Genomic DNA, 16,485 nt, shown 5'->3' on the forward strand with positions numbered 1-16,485 from the left:
TGTAAGACAATGCAAGAAGGTTTAGAAGTGAAATGATTAGGTTATGAGAGCTATATATTGGGTTATAATCCCTGATAGGGATTAACTGAGTGGTAAATATAGAAAGGTAGGATGTGGCTGGAAAAGTGTGTCCCTAGGGGGCATCCATGTGTGATATAGAGCTCTCTCTCTGCTTCCTGGCCATGTCCTGAGCCACTTTCCTCTACCATACTCTTCTATTATGATGTTCTGCATCACCAGGAGCTCTGAGGAATAGAGTAGGCCATCTATGGACTGAGAGCTATGAAACCATGAGCCCCCAAGTAAACTTTTATTCCTTAAAATTGTTTTTGTCAAGTCTTTTGGTCACAGTAATGAAAGAGCTAGAAGAAAAATTGGTACCAGGAGTGGGGTCACTGCTTCAACTAACCTGACCATGTGGTTTGGAATCTTTTACAGCTTTTTGGAATTCATGGAAGGAATTTTGGAAAGTTAGTGATGCAAGCTGGAAAAGCATTAAAATGTTGTAGTGGGCCTTAATTGGGCAACTCTGATGGGAGTTTAGAAGACCAGAATTGAGTATGAACAGCAAAGATTGGGGTCATGAGGTTTCAGAGAAGGAGAACTCAATTGGAAATTAAACTAGAGACCATTAGTGTTACATTCTGGCTAAGATTTTGCTTAGATTCTGTCTGCATTTTGCTTGTGTCCTGAGAATTTCTGAGAGGCTGATTTTTAAAGTGAGGGACTGCTTAATTTGGCAGAAGAAATTTCTAAGCAGCATAGTATTCAGGTAGTGCCACGGATATTGCTGGTGGCTTTTAGCAAAGTTAATTGTGATAAACAGATGCATAAAGATTGAAAAACTTGCATTTGGCCAGAAAACTGTAGGTAAAACCAGGGCTAAGGAATGTGTGGTTGTTAAAGACATTACAGCCATTAAAGAAACACTACAGGCTTTGACCATTAACAATAAGAAAGATGGATTGTGGGCTCTCAGGAACTGGCAAGACCACACCCATCTCAGGCTCAAGGGTGTAAAAGTTTCTTTGAGCAGAGATCAGTGGGGCAACCTGCTTGCACAGGACAGCCTAGAAAGTTGTTTCACCATGCTCAGCCACACAGGCACTCAGAAGTTGCTGAGCATGGTCACTGGAGGCTTGGCTACTGCTCAAGATAATGGCAGACATTGGCAGCAACCACATGGTGCTGGTTTGGCAGGATTGCAGGTTGCCAAAGGTAGAGGTCACAGAAGCTTCCACCAAGATTTCAAAGGAGAAGGACTGGGAGGCCGGGCAAAGTATAGTAGAGTTGGAGTCCCAGCAGGCAGCCTCTGAGAAGGCAATGCAGGAAGATGTGAGGAGGAAGCTAAAGTTGCAGTGGAGACCCTGAAGATTAAAAATTACCAGTAACATGGGACTTTTGCCAAGGAAAGCTGCAGGAATTGGGCTGAGACAAGCCAATGTGGACTGCAACCAGCAAAGCCATAGAAGAACAGCTACACAAGCCCTTTGGAGAAAACATCAGGAGACTGTGTGCTATAGATGCTGGACATAAAGCTACAAGACTTCCTTGCCCAGCTGGATTTTGGTCTTGTTTTGGTTCTATACCAGTATTAATGGAAATGCTTACTATGTGTCTTTATATAATCGATACATGTAACTTGCTTTTAAGTTTTACAAGAGCTCCTGCTGAGAGTTTGCCTTGAGTCTCTGAACAGACTTTGGAATTGAACTTTTGAGCAATACTCCAATGGTTGAAACTATGAGGATTCTTGGAAATGGACTAAATGTATTTCACATTGTAAGATGAGCATGAAGTTTTGGGAGCCGGGGCAGAATGTTATGGTTTAGATAACAGGTGTACCCCAAAAGTTCATGTGTGAGACAATGCAAGAAGGTTTGAGGTAAAATGATTGAGTTATGAGAGCCTTAACCCAATCAGTGAATTACTCCCCTTATAGGGATTAACTAAGTGGTAACTGTAGGCTGGTAGGGCATGGTTGGAGGAAGTATGTCATTAGGGGCGTGCCTTTGTGGTATACATATGAGCTTAGTCTATTTGTCTGCTTCCTGGTGTGATGTCTTGAGCTGTTTCACTCCACCATACTCTTCCACCATGATGTTCTGCCTCACCTTGAGCCCTGAAGAATGGAGCTGTCTATGGACTGAGATCTCTGAAACAGCGAGCCCCCAGATAAACTTTTCCTCCTCTAAAATTATTCTTATTGGGTTTTTTTTTTTTTTTAGTTACAGCAGCAAAAAAGCTGATTAAACCATCCATATGGCAAATAAGCACAAGAAAAGATTTTAACATCACTAGTTAGATTAAATTAAAATTTAAAAACACAGTGATACTAACACACATTTAGAAGCATGGCTAAAAATTCAATGGGAGGGAGAGCCCACTCGCCCTATGCCACCACAGCCCAGATTTCCGGATGGAGAGCCCGCCCACCCTGTGCCACCACAGCCTGGAGATCTGGAGGGAGAGACACCCCCTGCCTGCGCAGAGAGCCACCCTGCACTGAAGTTCCTTATTCACCAAAGCGTGGCTCCACAGCCAACATCAGGAGACAAATAGACTTGAGGCTGCTACCGCCACGAAACTGGGATAGCACTGCTTCTATCAAGGGACAACAATAAGGACCTGGTAAGACGTCACCAAAGTCCCTATGGGCCTGGCTGCACCCAAGGTTTGTCTACCAGGGGTGCTAATAGTTATCCTGTTGCTGAGATAACAAGGAGTCTTACAAGGTGTTGCCTATCTCTTGTTTCCCCCACTAACAGCCAACTTCTTATGATTACCCTCTCACTAGTCATATAATCTAATACCTCCATATTCTCACATCCTACCTCATAAACATCTCAGTCAACCCCCCAGTCCCCACTTTCACCATCAGAAACTGTAAACCATTATGCAAACCTATTGACTATATGGTAGAAGATAACCAAACTCATCATTTCTGATTATAGTGACAAAACTATTAACATAAAAATAGAAGCTAACTGATATATGACTGCACGTTGGGTACATTGAGTGCTGTAATATTGTTCTCTCCCTTAAAAGCGAGGTATTGGTAAACTGTAGGGATAGTATAATAAGGCAGAAGCTGTAATACTGCAGATCTACATTGCAAGAGAGGAAAACACATAGACATCATGAAAAAACAAGGGAGGAAAGTGCCCCAAACAAACCAAGATACTACAATAATACAATCCATAGATACTGCAATAGATAAAATGTCAGAGAAGGAGTTCAAAATATACATAACTAAAATGATTTGGGAATTAAAGAACAAACTTTAAATTAAAGAACTGAGCAGATACAGGCAAAAATTGATCACTCCAACAAAGAGATAAGAGAACAAATTCAGGTGACCATCAATCACACCAACAAAGAGATAAGAGAGCAAATACAGGTTGCAAGAGATTACTTCAAGAAAGAGATAGAGATATTAAAAGAGAGAGAGAGAGAGAAATCCTGGAAATGATAGAAACAATAAAAGAACTCAATAGCTATATCACCAACAAACTAGATCACTTAGAAGACAGGACCACAGACAATAAAGGCAAAATATACAATCTTGAAAATAAAGTTGACCTCACAGTGAAGATGGTAAGAAACCATGAACAGAACATCCAAGAATTATGGAATACCATCAAAAGACCAGATTTAAGATTTATTGGATAGAGGAAATTTCAAAGATTCAAATCAAAGAAATGCACAATCTCTTCGATGAGATAATATCAGAAAATTTCCCAAGCATGAAGAATAAATTGGAAAATCAAATACAAGAGGCCTAAAGAATGTTGAATGTACAAAATTACAACAGATCTACACCAAGACACATGAAAACGCCTAGCATACAGATTAAGGATAGAATTTTAAAGGCCACAAGAGAGAAAAACCAGATTCCTATAAGGAAAGACCAATTCGGATCTCAGCAGATTTTTCAACCCAGACTCTCAAAGCCAGGAGATCCTGGAACAAGATAAACAAAGCTTTAAAAGTTTACGGATGCCCATCGAGAATCTTATATCCAGCAAGCTTAAGCTTCAAATTTGATGATGAAATAAAAACATTCCATGATAAACAAAAGCTAAAAGAATTTATAGCAAGAAAGCCTACACTACAGAACATTCTTGGCAAAATATTCCACAAGGAGGAAATGCAAAACAACAATGAAAATCTGCCAAGGGAAGAACAACAATAAAGGAAAAGCCAACCAAAGGAGAAACCAAGTAAAGCTAAATACCAAAATTAAACAAAAATGACTGGTAATACAAATCATGTCTCAATAATAACCCTAAATGTTAATGGCCTAAACTCACCAATCAAAAGACATAGGCTGGTATATTGGATTAAAAAAAAAAAAAAAGACCCAACAATATGCTGCCTTCAAGAGACTAATCTCATAGGAAAAGACCTCCACAGACAAAAGGTGAAAGGTTAGGATAAAATATACCATTCACATGGTCTACATAAGCAAGCAGAGGTTTCCATCCTCATACCAAATAAAGTAGACTTCAAGCCAAAGTTAATCAAAAGGGATAAAGATGGATATTTCATACTGCTTAAGGGAACTATACATCAACAAGACATAACAGTTATAAATATAAATGCCCCAAACAATGGAGCATTTACGTTCATCAATCAAACTTTTCTCAAATTCAAGAGTCAAACAGACCACAACACAATAATTCTGGGTGACTTCAACACACCTCTTTCACCACTGGATAGATCATCCAAATAAAAGCTAAACAAAGAAACTAAGCAAATCTCAGTAAATACAAAAAAGTAGAGATACTACCCTGCGTTCTATCAGACCATAATGGAATAAAATTTGAAATCAATGATAAAATAAAAGCTACTCCAACATCTGGAAACTAAATAATATAATATTAAATGAACAATATATTGCAAAATACCTAAAAAAAGAGATTAAAAACTTCTTAGAGGTAAATGAGAACACTGATACAACATATCAAAATCTCTGGGACACTGTAAAGGCAGTTCTAAGACATAAGTTCATCGCATGGAGTTCATTCCTTTAAAGAAGAAAAAACAAATAAATGACCTAACATTACATTTCAAAGCCCTAGGAAAAAAAGAACAAATCAATACCAAAAGCAGTAAGAGACAGGAAATACTTAAAATCAGAGCTGAAGTCAATGAAATTGAAACAAAAGAAACAATTCATAAAATTGACAAAACAAAAAGTTAGTTCTTTGAAAAAATAAATAAAATTGATAAACCATTAGCCATGCTAATGAAGAGAAGAAGAGAGAAAACTCAAATTACTAACATCCATGATAAAAAAGGATATACTATGATGGACACTACAGAAATAGAGAAGATGATTAGAAATTATTTTGAAAAATTGTACTCCAATAAAATAGAAAATATCAAAGGCATCAATAAATTTCTATAGGCATATAATATGCCCAATCTAAAGCAGGATGATACACACAATTTAAGCAGATCAATTTCAAGCAAGGAAATAGAAGATGCCATCAGAAGCCTATCAACTAAGAAAAGCCTAGGACTGGATGGATTTACAACTGAGTTCTATAAGACCTTTAAAGAAGAACTAACACCAATACTTCTCAAACTATTTCATGAAATAGAGAAAGAAGGAACACTTCCAAACACATTCTATGATACCAATATCATCCTGATTCCAAAATCAAACAAAGACATATCAAAGAAAGAAAACTTCAGACCAATATCTCTAATGAATATAGATGCAAAAATTCTCAATAAAATTCTGGTAAATCAAATATAAAAATATATCAAAAAGATAGTGCACCATGATCAAGTAGGGTTCATCCCAGGGATGCAACATTGGTTCATCATACAGAAATCAATAAATGTAATTCATCACACCAATAGATAAAAATCATATGATCATCTCAATAGATGCTGAAAAAAGCATTTGATAAAATACAGCATCCCTTCATGTTCAAAATGCTAGAAAAACTAAGGATAACAGGAACATACCTCAACACTGTAAAGTCTATCTATGCTAAGCCCCAGGCCAACATCATTCTTAAAGGAGAAAAATTGAAAGCATTCCCTCTAAAAACTGGAACAAGACAGGGATGCCCTCTTTCACCACTTCTATTCAACATAGTTCTTAAAACTCTAGTCAGAGCAATCAGACAGATGAAAGAAATTAAAGGGACATGGATAGGAAAAGAAGAACTCAAATTATCACTATTTGACAACTATATGATTCTATACCTAGAAGATCCAAAACATCCCACCAGAAATCTCCTAGAACTAATAAACGAATTCAGCAAAGTAGCTGGATATAAAATCAACACCCATAAATCAAAGGCATTTTTGTATATCAGTGATAAATCCACTGAATAAGAAACTAAAAAAACTACCCCATTTACAATAGCCTCAAAAATTAAAATATTAGGGAATAAATTTTAACAAAAGAGGTGAAAGACCTCTACAATGCAAACTACAACACGCTGAAGAAAGAAATTAAAGAAGACCTTAGAAGATGGAAAGATCTCCCTTGTTCTTGGATAGGCAGAATTAATATTGTCAAAATGACCATACTAACAAAACCACTATACAGATTCAATGCAATCCCAGTCAAAATCCCAATGATATTCCTTATAGAAATAGAAAAAGCAGTCATAAAATTCATCTGGAAAAAATAAAGGACCCAGAATAGTCAAAGCAATCCTTAGCAAGAAGAATGAAGCTGGTGGCATTACTATACCAGACGTTAAACTATACTACAGAGCAACAGAAACAAAAATAGCATGGTATTGGCACCAAAATTAGACCAATGGTACAGAATAGAGGACACAGAGTCTAACCCACATAACTGCAGTTATTTTATATTAGACAAAGGTGCCAAAAACGTACATTGGAGAAAAAAATAGCCTCTTCAACAAACGGTGCTGGGAAAACTGGAAATCCACATGTGACAGAATGAAATTAAACCTCTATCACTCACCATGCACAAAACTCAACTCAAAGTGGATCAAGGACCTAGGAATTAAACCAGAGACTTTGCGCCTAATGGAAGAAAATCTCTATCAAGAAAATCTCTATCAAGAGGCCCAAATCTCTATCAAGTTGGATTAGGTCCCAACTTTCTTAATAAGGCTCCTATAACTTAAGAATTAAAACCAAGGGCTGAGGATGTGGCTCAAGCGGTAGCGCACTCGCCTGGCATGCATGTGGCCCGGGTTCGATCCTTAGCACCACAAACAGAGATGTTGTATCCACCAAAAACTGAAAAATAAATATTAAAAAAAATTCTCTCTCTCTCTCTCTCTCTCTCTCTCTCTCTCTCTCTCTCTCTCTCTCTCTCCTCTTTAAAAAAAAAGAATTAAAACCAAGAACAATAAATGGGATGGATTCAAACTAAAAAGCTTCTTCTCAGCAAAAGAAACAATCAGAGAGGTAAAGAGAGAGCATACAGAATGTGAGCAAATCTTTACCACTTGCACGTCAGATAGAGCACTAATCTCTAGAATATATTAAGCACCCAAAAATCTTAACACCATAAAACCAAATAACCCAATCAACCAACATATGAAAAAATGTTCAACATCTCTAGCAATTAGAGAAATGCAAATCAAAACTAATATAAGATTTCATCTCACTCCAGTCAAAATGGCAGCTATTAAGAACACAACAGTAAGTATTAGTGAGGATGTGAGGGAAAAGTCCTACTCATACATTGCTGGTAGGACTGCAAATTGGTGCAGCCAATCTGGAAAGCAGTATAGAGATTCCTTGGAAAACTTGGAATGGAACCACCATTTGACCCAGCTATCCCACTCCTCGGTTTTTACCCAAAGGACTTAAAAACAGCATACTCCAGGGACACAGTCACATACATATTTATAACAGCACAATTCACAATAGCTAAATTGTAGAACCAAACCAGATGCCCTTCAGTAGATGAACGGATAGGGAGACTATGGAATATATACACAATGAAATATTACTCAGCATTAAAAGAGAATAAAATCATGGCATTTGCAGGTAAATGGATGGAGTTGGAGAATATAATGCTAAGTGAAGCAAACCAATCCCAAAAAAACAAATGCCAAATGTTTTCTTTAATATGAGGATGCTGACTCATAATGGCGATGAGTGGGGAGCATGGAAAGAATGGAGGAACTTTAGATAGGGCAAAGGGGAGGGAAGGGAAGGGAGGGGGCAAGGGAGTAGGAATGATGGTGGAATGAGTTAGACATCATTACCCTAAGTACATGTATGAAGACACGAATGGTGTGAAAATATTTGTGTACAACCAGTGACTTGAAAAATTGTGTTCTATATGTGTAATATAAATAAATAGCATTCTGCCACCATGTACAACAAATTAGAATAAATAAAAATTATTTTTAAGGGCTGGGGATGTGGCTCAAGCGGTAACGTGCTCGCCTGGCATGCACAGGGCACTGGGTTCGATCCTCAGCACCACATAAAAATAAAATAAAGATGTTGTGTCCACTGAAAACTGAAAAATAAATATTAAAAAATTCTCTCTCTTTCTTCTCTCTCTCTTTTAAAAAAATTATTTTTAAAAGTAAAAAGATAAATGAATAAAGATTTTAAGAAAGATAATAGTGAAGTAAAAAACAAATAAAATTATTTTGAGTATTTGCAAAAAAAAAACTTCAACACATGCTAACAAGGATGTAGAACTACTTCAACTCTCATACAACACTGGTAAGGACATAAAACAGTACAACCACTTTGGAAAACAGAAAGTTTCTTAATTTTGGTAAGCCAAACACTCCACTACTATTCACCAAGAAAAATAGGAGCTATATACCTTGATAATTCACCCCTACTTCCCTAATTCAATTTTCATGATCTTTCACTACTGCTCCTGGGATCATCTGCCAAATATTCTACTTTTTTTCCAAGTCTATCTCTGGATCTGCTTTTGTGAAAAATGAAACCAAAACCATATATTCACCAATGTGGAAATAGTTAATTTTAGTAAATTGATAGGACAAAACATTTTACAGCCATAAATATTCATAAACAGTGGCACAGAATACGTTTGAGGGGCTGGGGTTGTGGCTCAGCAATAGAGTGCTCGCCTAGCACATGCGGGACACTGGGTTCAATCCTCAGCACCACATAAAAATAAATAAATAAAATAAAGGTATTGGATCCAACTACAAATAAATATATATTTTTTTAAAATGTTTGAGATAATATAAATTTTTCTTTAAAGGATCCAAAATGTAGGTAAGCTATGTTAGAAACCATACAAAATTAGTAGGAAAAAAATTCTATGCAGTAATCTTCATATAAACTAAGAAATCTCTATGTCTACAACCTTATATAGTGCCTTATCAAAAACACTTGCTGAACTAATGAATGTCATTGTAGCAAACTGACTGATGAACAAAAAGCCAAAAATAAAATGTGCCAACTATATGTTCTTTTATAATCAAATCTATAATGATACAGTGATGCATCACTTAATGATAGAATAATTTATTCATGAAATTCATCATTAGGCAATTTTTTTCACTGTGCAAACAACAAAGTAAAAAGTACTTACATAAACCTAAATGGTACAGCCTATATACACCTAAGTCATATTGCTCCCATGCCACAAACCTGTACTATAGACAATTATAACACAAAATATTAAGTATTTGTGTATCTAAACATATTCAAAAAAGAAAAGATACAATAAAAAATATTGCATGTATGAAAGATTTAAAATGGTACACTTGTAAAGGGCTCTTACCATGAGCAGAGCTTGCAAGATGAAATTGCTTTGAGTGAGTGAATGGTGAATAAATATGAAGGCCTATGACATTTCTATACATGACAAAATTTCATAAACACTCTACATTTAAGCTACACTAAACTTACTAAAATTTTTTTCAATTTATTACCTTAGCTTACTATAACTTTTTTACTTATAAACTTTTTAAAACCTTTCTGACTCTTTTGTAATAACACTGGACTTAAAACACATAGGCAATAGGAATTCTCAATTTTATTATAACCTCATGGGATCTCTATCCTATAGGTGATCCATCATTAACCAAAACATCATTATGTGGCTCATGATTATACAAGTAAGGCTTATCACAAGAATGCAAAGATGGCTCAACATTAGAAAATCTATTGAAGTAATTCACCACATTAGAAAAACTGATCTTCAAGACTAAAGAGACATTTAATAAAATTCAGTACCCATTGCTGAATTTTTTTAATCTTAGTAAACTAGAAATTAAAAAAAAACAACTACTTATTCATCTTAATAAAGTATACATACTAGAAACCCCTATTAAGCATCAAATTGTCTTATACTGAGGCTAGAACATGAAAGAAGAGTGACAACAATATCTAAAATCACAAAGCTTATACTATACTGAGAGATACAAATAATGGTAATACCTTCTAGTAAGATGTTCTGACAAGAGAATTAAAGGATGCCATAGTAACAAAGGAAAGGCAGCACAACTGCCTTTTCTGGAGACTGTTACTTCAGTAGATGATAAATACCTTCTGGGCAAGAACAGATTGCTCAGTATCTAAGACAATGTGTAGTACATGGTTAAGTCTTCAATAAATGTTTCTTAAATGAATGAACAAAATGAACAAACATTAAATAGTGGCCTTAGATAGTTTCAAATATCAAGTATGAAATATCAATAAATTACATAACTTACTCTAAATTTGATATCTTCTAAAGAGTCCACTTGGGTACAAAAAACACCACCATACTTCACATACACAGATTACACATACATTGGCAATCCTAAATACTCACGGATACAAGGGATTTGTGTTGGCCAGCTGAAGAGTGTGTGTTTTCACAGGTTCCACAGCTATTAACATATCTTGTTCTACAGCCATAGGAAGAACAGAATATCCACAGTAATCTATGTGCTCTCCTAGAAAAGACAACATTTTTTTAATCACTGCTACCATATGAAACAAAAGAAGCTCAAGTAAGTTGACACACAATAAAAACTTGACCATGAGCCATGTTTTAACAGAAAATAAACATACTATAGGAAGAAAGTTATTCAGCTTTCCTTTTACCCCACACATCTGAGCCAGAAACTTCTACTAGTTGGTTTCTGTCAATATTTTGAATATTTTTAATCTTAAGCTTTGCTCCAATTCCTAATTCATAAGGACCATTTTCAAAATTTATGTTATGTGACTAGCTATATGGCATCAAGAAAAGTAAATCTCCACCAAAAAAATCAAGTAACCCAAGTAATATATGGGCAAATGAATTAAACAGGTATTTCTCAAAAGAAGAAATACAAATGGCCAACAAATATATGAAAAAATGTTCAATGTTATTAGCAATTAGAGAAATGCAAATCAAAACTACCCTGAGATTTCATTTCATACCAATCAGAATGGAAGTCATCAAGAATACAAATAATGATAAATGCTAGAGAGGATGTAGAGAAAAAGGAACTAATTTTTACATTGTTGGTGAGACTGTCAATTAACATAACCACTAAGGAAATTAGTATGAAAGTTCCTTGAAAGACTAGGCATGGAACCACCAGATGACCCAGCTATACACACTCCTCAGTATTTATCCTTAAGAATTACACTCATGTACATGCATACTTCTGTTTATAGCAGCACAATTCACAGTAGCCAAACTGTGGAACCAGCCTAGATGTCCATCAACTGATGAATGATAAAGAAAATGTGGTATATACACACAATGAAGTTTTACTCAGCCATAAAGAAAAATGAAATTATGTCATTTGCAGGAAAATGGAGAGAACTAGAGACTATTATGCTAAGTGAAATAAGTCAAACTCATAAGGTCAAGGGTCGTATGTCATCTCCCTTATGTGGAAGATAGAAGAAAAAAGGAAAAGAGAGGTGAAGGCAAATCTCATGAAAATCAAAGTAATATCATTAGAGGAAAGGGACCAACATGCAGGAGATGGGGAGGGAGAGGAGAAGTGTTGGGGAGATTTATTGGCCAAATTTTATTGTTATATTGTGTGCATGTACAAATATGTAACACCAAATTCCATCATTATGTACAACTATAATGCAAAAAAAGGGAGGAAAAAAAGAATAAAACAAAAAAGTAATATATTCTTTCTCTGTTTCTCTTTTGTATTAACATTTAAAATATAAACAATGAAGGCTTAAGTACATTCTCCCTTATATTAACATTATTTGGGTTCCACCCTCTTCCTTACCAGCCAATGGCTCTCTAAATAAAGATTTTGGTTATCATTGTGGCATAACCAAATGTCTAACAATTTGATCAGCACTGATAAGTTGTGTTTAATGTGCTAGACAAGGCTAGGAAAAAATATTTAAGCTGCACTTTCAACATATAAGCAAATACAGGTAATAAACTATTCTTTTCATTCTAATTCTTCTATGAATCACCAGCAGAAATTTTTTCCCCATTATACCAAAACAGTTTACCCAAGTTACCATTTAAACTCAAGATCACTAGTCATGAGACTTAAAACACAAAATAACAAATTTAAGAAAGATGAACTTACTCAGCCATAAAGAAAAATGAAACTATGTCTTTTGCAGGAAAATGGAAAGAACTAGAGACTATTATGCTAAATGAAATAAGATGAGCAAGCTCATTTATTTCCCTGGTACATATTTTTTATATCTGATTGTTCCTATAGCAGATAATAATCAACTAGGAAACAAAAATTTAATAGAAGACAATTCAATTGCATAATTATATTGTTATTCTACATATAGGGCATAAGTCTTTTCTTTCCACATTGATGTGCTCTTTAAAATGACATTAAAATATTTTGTGGGGGATTAATAATGACAAATGAAAAGCTGGCTTTCAAAGTTATCTTTCTCTAACTACCTTCAAAAGGACAACAATATAAAATAAGTAGAAAACATATATTCAAATAAAAATAACTCTAAGGAGGCATTCATTCTGTTGGGAAGGCGGCAGCATGAATGGCAGCCTTCTGAAAATGAACAATTTCTCCGTTTATCAAAACCGATTAAAAAAAAAAAGAAATCACCCCAGATGAAACAGTGGGGAAGGAGCAGGACCTGCTGGGAAGAAAGTGTAACAAAACTATAACATCCTCAATATTTTGATGGAAATTATAATAGTTTTTAAGAAAGATTGAAATTCACTTTTTTCTGTGTACTAACTAGTTATGTTAGAATCATTTACAAACCGCCTACACCTTTCTAAATTAGAAAACAATCAACAAATTTACTAGAATAGGAATTATTTATCAGGAAAATCCTACCCCTAAAACAATATCTCTAAGGATAATGCTTCTTTGCAACCCCAGGCAATTAAGAGAAGTTGATGTCCTCCTCCTGTTCTGATTTCCAAGCCCTTTTCCTGTATTTCTTCTGAGGCTTATGCCACATTCTCCTCTCCTCACTACTTTCATCTATAACTCCTTGGTGACTCTACTCCTCACTGAAGACCTCAGCATGTAGTTCCATTTCCCTCTCCTTCCCCATACTGCAACTAACTGGATAATATCCAGACAAACCACTTAGTCCAAGACCCCAGCTTCTCAATTCCTTGGCCCCCAGAAAGCCTGAGTCGACTCCTCTCTGCTTCAGCCATATACTTCCATGGCCTTGACAAATCCAATAATGACTGTAGACTTTCTTATCACCTAGAATTGTCTACCTATGAAAATTGTTTCAAATCTCATACTTTTTACTAAAACTTTCCATCCTACCATTTCTCACTCAGTTTCTCCCACTCACCTGCCTTTCAAACTCATTTCTTTGCCTTCTCTACTTTATAAATTCCTACCTTTCTTTCTTTTTCTAATCAGCATAGATTCCAAGGTGTATTACTTCACTTGCTCTCCTACTAATATTATTAACTTCTTTAGTCTACTGTCATTCTCTTGTAATCTTTATCCAAAACAAAACCTCAAACCTACATCAAAAACCCAGGCAGCTTAGACTAGCTTAGCTAAAGCAGAATGAAAATGCACAACTTTGTGGACTGCACCACTGATAATTCTCCAGTTCTTAACTAGATCTTGGTCCTATCCAGCAAACCTTTCATTTGTCCATTATTTCTTTTTCTCATCTAAGAACGATTTCCTGCCTTCCTAAATTTCCAGCTCCTTCTCTCTACTACCCTTCACATAAACTCCCTCAATCATCTATACTATAATTATTCATTCACCCACATCAACAGACATACTTCACTTCCTTATTTCCTGTTAAGGGTCAAAGTGGACATCCTCCAATGCCTAGACACCAGTCCTTCTTGCCTTCAGGGGCATTCTGTTCTACCAGTTCCTCAGTTATCTTCACCCTCTGCCTTGATGGTACTCCCTTGTGACCTTTTCCCCAATAACTATACCTACATATCCTATATTTTATGTCCTTAATAACTATCTTCAAAATAAAATAAGATTGCCTGAATTGATAATAACTGAAGCTAGGTGATAAGTACATGAGATTTTATTATACTATTGCAATTTTTTATATATTTATATTTTTCATTATAAAAAGGTTTTACTTTTAGTCATCCCCTGACCCCTGGATTTTTCTCAGCTCCCAATTCCATTTTCTCATGATAAAACTTATTTATCCTAGAGTCACCACTTATAACTTCCTCCAAGAGACTTCTCTAGCCCCTTCAAATCTGAATTGGGTGACCTATGAACTTCTATTGTACCCTGTGCTTCCCAGTCAAATTTTTTTAAGAAGTAGTTTAGCCATAGATATTTTTGTTCAAATGGAATTTTACATGGATGTGAAAAAGAGGCTCCTCTTATTGAGCGGTTTGCATGACTGGCATCCCTGCTCAACAGTAGCCCCTGAGCAAACCCCAGTGAATTCCTAGGGCTGTGCTGCACAGAGTCTGAAGGCAATGCTATCAAAGTGCTTAAGAACTCCATCATAATTGCCATTGGACTGTTCAATGAGGGTAGGAACTATGCCTTTTTATTCTCACCAAGACGATCCTTATGCCTGCCACATAGAGGACACATAACAAACCCCTCATTTTCTCAATGAGCTTCAGAAGCTCATATCCTAGTGCCTTTCTTGGCTATCCAAAGGCATTTCAAGCTGAAAATAAGCTCTTAACATTCTCCTCTTCCCTCACTTAGAACACAGTTGTCCACTCAGTTGTCCAAACATGGAGTTCATCACTTAGTCTGTGGGCGGCTACTCTGAATGATTTGCATTCTCCATCCCAGAATGGCGAGGCTTTGACCGTCACTACATCTCGTCATGGTCCCAGAAGTTGAAGACGCGTCTTCAGATGTAGGCATGTCGTCCCATGGATTGAGCTACGCTCACCTGGTCCTTTGTGATATTATCCCTTTGTCCTGTTTGGGATTGAATGTTCCATAGAAACACTTTGTATGTCCCCTTCTCTTGCTCTGCCTTTGGGTGTGACCTTCCTAGATGTCAGTCAACTTGCTGACAGCAGACATCAAAAGCTAGATTAAACCCCCTGAAACCCGTCCCCTTGCCTCATTTGAATGGCTTCTCCTCAATAAAAGGGTTCAGCACACTCTTGCTCGCTCTCTTTCTGTGGATCCTTAAGGTCAGAGGAGCCATCACAGGACTCCAAAGAAAAAGGTATCTTTGTCTCTTGCGTGGTTATTTTGTGCAGCCCAGTTCACCTGGAGTGACCCTGAGTGTTTTTGTCATGAGGAATGTGACATTAGTCCTTGAAATTAACCACCTTATAACAGAAGACTATAGTAAAATTTAAAAAAACAAAAATTTGCTGCTTTCTTCTTTAGCACTGCCTCTGATCTAGTTCATGTTATGAGGCTCAGTTGTCTTTGGTTTCTGTTGGTTTTTTTTTTTTTTCCTTAAGAAAGTAGTAGGATTTTTATTGTCAATAAAATAGATCATAAATGAAGACACAAATATATTAATGGTTCTTGATAATTTTAGACTCTCAAGTCTTTATGGAAATGTCAGCTCCTAATGTAGACAAAGTACTATCAAAAAAATAGGAGACATTCAAGACAGTGGTCAAAACAATAACTGAACATGAATACAATAAGGCAAACAGAAAGTTACTTTCTCTATTTACTTTTCTCAGCAAGGTATGTGTTGAATAAAGGTATAAGCCTTGTTTTTGTGGAAAATGCTTTTTTTGTATAGAAAAATTTTGTATGCTTTCACCTGCCCTATAAAACAAGGCCTGAAGAACTGGCTGCAGGATAAAGGGATACATTATGTCTACCAGGAAGCAAGGAAACTCAAGTTTCAGCTTAAAAGAGAGTCCCCTGCCAAGCCTGACTTTTAGTTATACCCAGACCTATCTGAAAAGGCAGGAGCACAGCAGAGTCAAACTCATCAGCAGGCACCTCTATAGTATGATGGGCCAATGCTCATGTTGATGGTGGTAAAAGAATCAAGAAGCCTAGGTTTCAGAATCGCACAAACATTCTTTAACTAGTAAGAAATTATTGAAGTTCTTCTCTATGTAAATAATATGAAAATAGGTAATGAAGTCAACCACACATCACTGCTGAGATTATTTAG

At 36.0% G+C, this 16,485-nt stretch overlaps 1 protein-coding gene across 6 annotated transcripts in view; it reads right to left on the bottom strand.

Moving 5' to 3' along the window:
- The window catches only part of GALK2 (galactokinase 2), a 125,235-nt gene that overhangs the window by 89,237 nt on the left and 19,513 nt on the right, over positions 1–16,485 (bottom strand). For all 6 annotated transcript variants that reach the window (XM_081292148.1, XM_081292149.1, XM_081292152.1 and 3 more), the window contains one exon: positions 10,772–10,895. In XM_081292148.1, coding sequence (XP_081148274.1) covers positions 10,772–10,895 — 124 coding nt within the window. The remainder of the gene's footprint in view (positions 1–10,771; positions 10,896–16,485) is intronic.

This window comes from Spermophilus citellus (assembly GCF_964194105.1).
Source record: "Spermophilus citellus genome assembly, chromosome: 4".
NCBI lineage: Eukaryota > Metazoa > Chordata > Mammalia > Rodentia > Sciuridae > Spermophilus > Spermophilus citellus.